The sequence below is a fragment of the Hesperophylax consimilis genome, chromosome 10, assembly GCF_061612785.1.
Source record: "Hesperophylax consimilis isolate HC1 chromosome 10, BYU_Hcon_1.0, whole genome shotgun sequence".
Lineage (NCBI taxonomy): Eukaryota > Metazoa > Arthropoda > Insecta > Trichoptera > Limnephilidae > Hesperophylax > Hesperophylax consimilis.
In genome coordinates this window covers 29,242,592-29,249,344 of record NC_142845.1, presented here as the reverse complement: position 1 = coordinate 29,249,344, position 6,753 = coordinate 29,242,592, and the positions used below count along the sequence as shown (strand labels likewise).

At 35.0% G+C, this 6,753-nt stretch overlaps 1 protein-coding gene across 1 annotated transcript in view; it reads right to left on the bottom strand.

The window, feature by feature from the left end:
* Positions 1–597: 597 nt before the first annotated feature.
* Positions 598–6,753, bottom strand: part of LOC149420584 (uncharacterized) — a 298,862-nt gene continuing 292,706 nt past the window's right edge. Inside the window, exons 11-13 of the mRNA XM_089636389.1 lie at positions 5,928–6,146; positions 4,906–5,000; positions 598–3,681 (exon numbers count right to left, since the gene is read on the bottom strand). Of these exons, the coding sequence (XP_089492515.1) occupies positions 3,565–3,681; positions 4,906–5,000; positions 5,928–6,146 (431 nt within the window). The 3' untranslated portion in view covers positions 598–3,564. The remainder of the gene's footprint in view (positions 3,682–4,905; positions 5,001–5,927; positions 6,147–6,753) is intronic.

The window sequence follows — 6,753 nt, the reverse complement described above, 5'->3', positions numbered from 1 at the left end:
AGTTATTTCTATGAGTAGGTATTTTCGGGAATAGCTAGAGACAAAACATGTGTTGCTTTCGATTGGTCTCCGTCCAAATCCCATATGCGATTTCTAATTTATATTCTTTTGAATTCTGAATGCTTTTTGTTTTCAAAAGACAGAAATGCACTAAAGGAACACATCAATTATGGCCCTAGAACCTGTCACATTAATTTTAAATCGTCTCAAAACCAATAAATTGTTACTCCTCCAGTGAAATGTCTAACTCTTTGTTCAAAGGATGAAACTTGACTACCCCCAGTCCAGTGGCGTGTTGGCCCACCAGCATTTTAGCTCGGCTTACTATTATCAACCACCATCACGGAGGTCTCAGCCGATACAGTGCATGTTCCTATTTTTTTTCTCTACCCTAATAAATCTAAACACTTGTTTTAAAATCAGTTGTCCAACATCTGGTAATCTCCTATGTCGTGAGACCAACTGAAAATTTCTTTCCCACCATAATAAATCAACAATAAAAAAAATTTATCCCAGGGCGAGTCCATCACAATACCTAATACAAATCGTAAAGCAAATGAAATCCGATTCACTAAAATAACTCGGTAGGTACTAAAAACTTATTTATCATAACATTTTCTTTTGAATTTGAATGTGTTCCATTTTTTTTAAATGAAGGAAACAAAAGCAAAGCAGTTGTTTTGACAGATGGATTAGAGATGGATGGAGGGAAACACGATTGAGGTTAAGAAAACAAGTTCGGTTGAAGTTAGGTTGAAGGATTATTTAAATGTTGTAGGGATAAATAGGAGAGGAAGGTAATACTTATGTTTAATTATTCTATCAACAGGAAAACAGACGTGTTCAAAATTATTTTAGAGGTACAGAAAAAACAGACCCATTAAAAACAATGTTTCTTTACTTTAATACATTTATTTTTACTAACAGATGTATTTACAAATGATAATTTTTTGGTTTGACTGTGGATTGAACCTTCCTCCCCAGGGACTGGTGCCAACCACGCTGACAACAGAGCCAAATCACAATTGGGTAGGACTGACATTTATTTTGTTGTGTCATCCAATTTTAGTGAAATGCCCATATGTCCGCATGTGTATGCGTGATTGCCACCAATAGCTGATAGAATGCATTGTCATTGACAACTAGTCTATCTGCCGAGTTACAGCTCAATCGGATGTCGGGAAGTGGGTTATTTTCCAATTCCAAGATTCCACGTCATTCATACATTCATTCAAGAAAACAAAAGTAAATTTCAAATAGATGTACATAATTAAAAATATATTAAATAAGGTGGTGACAAAATAACGAGAATGAAATGATTTCAACAAAGATAATTATAAAATTAACTTAGTGGCTGTTGATAGTATTGTCAAAGACTGACTCATAAATACCTGTGTATACCTACTTACACATTACAGTGGAACCTCTCATATGTGAAACACTCGCTAAGTGAAACAAATTTTCCCATATAAAATCAATGTTATATACGATAATGCGTTCCATGCCAAAAAAAAACATAAATTTTACTTTTTTATTTTTAACGTTTATTCAAATAAAGTTACACACTATGCGATTTCGATTAACAAAAAACAATAAAAAAATCGAAATAACTACTCCTAGTTTATTATTTATGAATTTATGACAAATAATTCATTCTTTTTCACTAGAAAAATTTCTACTGACATTTGTTTTTGCCTTCCAAATTTGGTCAAAATGAGACACAGCATTATCATTGAATAAATTTGTAAAACGCACAGCCACCTCCTTATTAGGGTGATGATTATCAATGTACAATGCAACAGTTTTCTATGCTTTCAGCATTTCTCTTAATGCACCAGAAGATTGTTGCTCTGCTACTTCCTCCTCCTCCACTAACAAACTCTCCTCCGTAACTAATGCAACTCCATAAACTCTTCAGTAGTCAGCTCTTGACTGTGCTGTTCCACAAGCTTATCCACCTCCAGGTCCCATGATATTGGCTAAAGACATAATCTCGTTGACTGTGGATTCCACAGGCATACTTTCAAACCCTTCAAAATCACATTCGACAATACTCTCTGGCCAAAGCTTCTTCCATGCAGAAGTGAGGGTGCAACGATGTTAAAGTGATCTTTCCAAAACTCTCTGAGAGTGAGACTTTGAGTCCTTTCAGTCACCTCAAAACAATGCTTGAAGAGTGTTTTAGTGTAGAATTTCTTAAAATTAGAATAACCTGCTGGTTCATAAGCTGGAGTAACGGAGTGGTGTTGGAAGCAAAAATTGGATTTTTATGAAATGAAATTGTTCAAGAATATCATATTGTAGGTCCATAACGAACAAGACATGGAGTGGTTAATTCGTCAGCATGATTAAAGCGTTATTGAACTTTGCACAAAAAAATACAAATAATGTCTGAATACAAGTTCAGACATTATTTGTATTTCAACAAAAGTTTTTTACAGACTGTCACAACTTATATAGCATCCATACATACATTTTTTTAGAGAATTGATTGATTTAAATATATTCTTTTGTTACTTAGTAGAGATACTTTATTTACATTTCATTGAAAAATATAAATTTTATGACCATGTTTCGAGAAATTGAATCGAATGGACATTTTCTTGCAAATTTTCCAGACTTTATCAAACTTTAGAATAAATTTTGAGAATTTTGTGAACGCATTATTTGTGAGAAGCGGTCGGTCCATGAAAAAACAGCTTGCTTACTGAAAAAGCCAAGCAAAAGAATCCCTTTATTTTTTGCTTGGAATATATTTTACTATTTTAAATCGTAAAGCATTAAAATACTATAAATAGGTAGGTTTATTGAGAACAAGAGTGCTAAAACTGTGAAATTAATGCCAAAAGTAGACACGAGGGGCGTGGAACCTTTTGCTTGCTCACCGACCGCCCCTGGTATTAGTTATTGTTCTAATCTAATGAATCTATCTACAGTATCTACTCTTCTACGGTCAAAAAACGTACGAAAGTCTTCTCTCTTTTATATTGTTTTAAGTGCGGGCCTTAATATAGTATTTACCCTTTTCACCGACTCGAGTGAGACCTACTTTACGGGTCAATTGCTTAATCATGGCACACTATCAATGTATTGTACTTCTCAGCATGTTACTGTCCAAAGTGGTAGATACTTTCAATATCGAAATGGTGAAAAACAACCATTCAGAACCTAAACTCCCCCGGCCTCACAACGTACCCCAATTGGGTATGTCCACTGTCTATAGTCCCACTGGCTTCGGGCAGGTGGGAGGCTATCTATGCAGGGAAAAGACTTAGTTACATAAACACTTTGCGCTAGAAAGTAATGCCTATGTATTCTTTGTACACAACGATCGATCGCTTAGCAGTGTTTGTATTTTACAGTGGTCGTTGTTGTTTTCTGTCATGCTTTTGAATTTATCTTTTCAAATTAACAGTGCCATGACTAAAAATTTGACCTATTCTTAATACTTAGGTCTATTATAATATTAATGGAATAACAATATTAAATAATTAAACCTACTTTAAATTGACAAATTATGTATACTGAAATGTGAGATAATACTGCATTGGTTTCTTTGGCTCTTCAGAGCATGATGTTCAAGAACTCAGGTTCCTGCGTGAGGTCAGGATAGTCATCTAGGAAACTGTGATCCTCTCCTTCCTTTCCTACTAACCAGAAAGTGTCCATTTCTCCTTTACCCTGAAACAACAAAAGTCCAATTAGTCTCAATATTGTCATGATGACTTATATAAGTATTTATCATTTCATCCATCTTCACTCTAAGCAACAAAAACAGATTATGCAAACAAAAACCTAACCATTAATCCCTTGGGACCGAAGCCCTGCATTTGAATTGTTAAAAAGTCGTGCCCACGCAAGGTACGAAGCACTGCAGTTGCAGTGTTGGACCTTAAACATTCTTTTTGCCATTGGATATTATCTCTATTAGCTTAGTTAGAGAAAAAAAATTAAATGCTTTAACCCACGGCTGGCCCTGTGCAGATGCAATTGGAGGATATGTTTAAAAGATCATTTCTCTGAATATAACTAGACTTTAAAGAAACAAAATATGGTATAATATATACTACAACACACATTAACATATTATCTGGTAAGGTAATTAACAAAAACATAATTTTGCAAAAAACAAGTAAGTTATGACGAAAATAGAATCAGAAATGCATGGAAATTTTTTTATTTATTTATTGATGTTTCTGGTCAGCCCCTTTGGGTTAAAATGATAACTGTAAATAGATTGGTACATTTTCTGAGCTATTTTACAGAAATATATATTTAATCACTTTAAGCCATTTCTTCAACGTGGATTTTAGACCCCTAATGTAAGTAACCTCAAATCTTCTATGCATCACAGAAATTCTAACAAAAACTCTAGACACGATTATTCATTATAAACACGTAGATGTATTACTTTGTTAAAATATATTTTTTAGTTTAATCAACCGCCACATATCGAATAGTGGGATTCTGACACAAATCAACCTATCTGTGCCAGAGTCTCACACTCAGTAAAGTGAATTCAACCTCGGGAAGAGCAACCCGCTATCTGAATTATGTAGCCTAGCAGATAAAAACCGGTTGCTGCGGTTTGAAAGCTTCAACGGTTCTTTTTCAAAATAACAGAGGGCGCCACTTCCGTTTACAACAATCATAAACGACAGTCATTAAGATAATAATACTATCAGATGACAAAGAAGTATCCTTCGAAACCTACAGTGTGTTCAGCAGATTTTTGGCACTACATACTAAATGTATCAACAGTATATAGGTACCTACTTTTATAACAAATTAAGTAGATAATGTTATATAACCTGTAATTATGTCATATTAAGTCCATGTACACGAATAAAAATAAATAAATATGGTTATATATTTGTTTATGGCTGATTTTTGTTAACAACTTACTTTAATGTCCATCTTCCCCCTAGGCTCCACCATGTATCCGGCCTGAAGTTTGTCCAAGTGTTCTTTGGTTATAGCTGATATATGGATTTTCATTTCTGGAAAGAATTATTGTACATTATTTACTTTACAGGTTTACTGCTACACTTTTTTGAGAATGTAGTTAAACTAAATATGAACCTTTCGTTGCACTGTAGCAACGAAAAGGTTAAATGCATATTTTAGACAATTTTACTGTAAATCTTTCATTTTTTGGCTCTTTTCAATGCATATAATTGTAATGTTTGAGCTCTTCTTTTAAATTTTCATTTCAAGGGGCCAAAATTCAAGCTGTTCCATGTTCCGGGAGAAGTACAAGTATCTAAACATAATCAAGTATGTCCGTTAAGTTTAGCAAGTACTAATGTTGGAACACTTGGCTTCTTTCCGACTGTGCATTAATGTTGAAGAAATCAATGATGCTAATTGCTCAGAGAATATTTCATTGAAATGCCAGTAGAATAAGGACAGCATTCCCACCTGACGTTTTTGTCTGTGCTACTGTGATTGCAATCCGTTTGTGATATATGTAATGATTTATATTTTCTTGTAATGATTTGCTTTTTCCGGCAGAAAAATATATTTTCTGATAAACAAGAAAACTCGGGCTACAAAGGCTTAAAGAAAATAGAAGGATAGCGACCTCTGTAGGAATCGAATTGAATCACCTACAGAGAACTGTAAATTATGACATAAAACATGTTGCGCCATTAAACTAGCAGTAGAGGTCACCCGCAGCATAAAAATTAAAAACAATTCCATTACAAATGGTGTCGTAAAGAGGAGGAGAGTTACTGGTTACAGTAGTATAACTGAAAAAAAACAGTTTCACTACAATTGGTACCGGTGAACAAGCGAAGAGGTCATCCCCTAAGAAGGTACTCAGCAAATTTTGATTTATTGTATCAAACAAACTGCCAGTTTCTGCACAGAGTCAGGGATTAGCTGGGTTTGTAAGCAGGCGCAGTTGTGTAGTGTGTCAGTACCTTCCCCCGTGGACTCCATGCGGCTGGCTGTATTGACAGTGTCTCCGAAGAGGCAGTAGCGCGGCATAGCTGTGCCCACGACGCCTGCTACGCACGGGCCCGTGTGCACGCCGGCACGCGCTCTCAGCGACTCGCCCGGCCGGTGCGGTATCCGGTAGCCTGCCAGTCCGGCCATCAGCTCCAAGGCCATGTCGGCTATCTCACCCGCATGTCGGTCTCCTGGAATATTTACAACATAGCTTATATTACATATGTAATGATAAATCTGGGACTGCAAAGTATAATCCCCTGATCCTACCCAGCCCTGGCAGGAGCATTCCTTCAAATTCAGATAAAAACATGTATTGTTCAAGTATACAGAGAGCACAAAGGATATAGCTTATAAGTGTGTACGTCCTATTTCTTACAGCTAACCCAATTCGCAAGAAGTAGAATACACATGTTAGTGTTTAATTTACAAATAGAAATAGAGGTATTTAATTCACGCTAAGTATTCGTTTAAGGTGTAGTGACATTTGTTGAAAGGGAATGTTTTTAGTGATTATTAAAATGAATTATACCGCTTTTTTGTTTAATTTTACGTGGAAGGTTGTTATAGGGTAAACGTAACATACATTATATATAATCTACGCTTTCAAAGATGGCGTTAATTTAATTATTTTATGAAAATACACTTTTGCAAGTTATGTTTTAAAATATTGAGACGAATTATTTGTTTGCGCCCGTACATAAGAACTATGAATAAGTTCAAGTAGTTTTGTCCATATAAAAACACAATTCTTTCAAGAAAGGCATACAAATACAATATTGTATCGGTGATTCAATC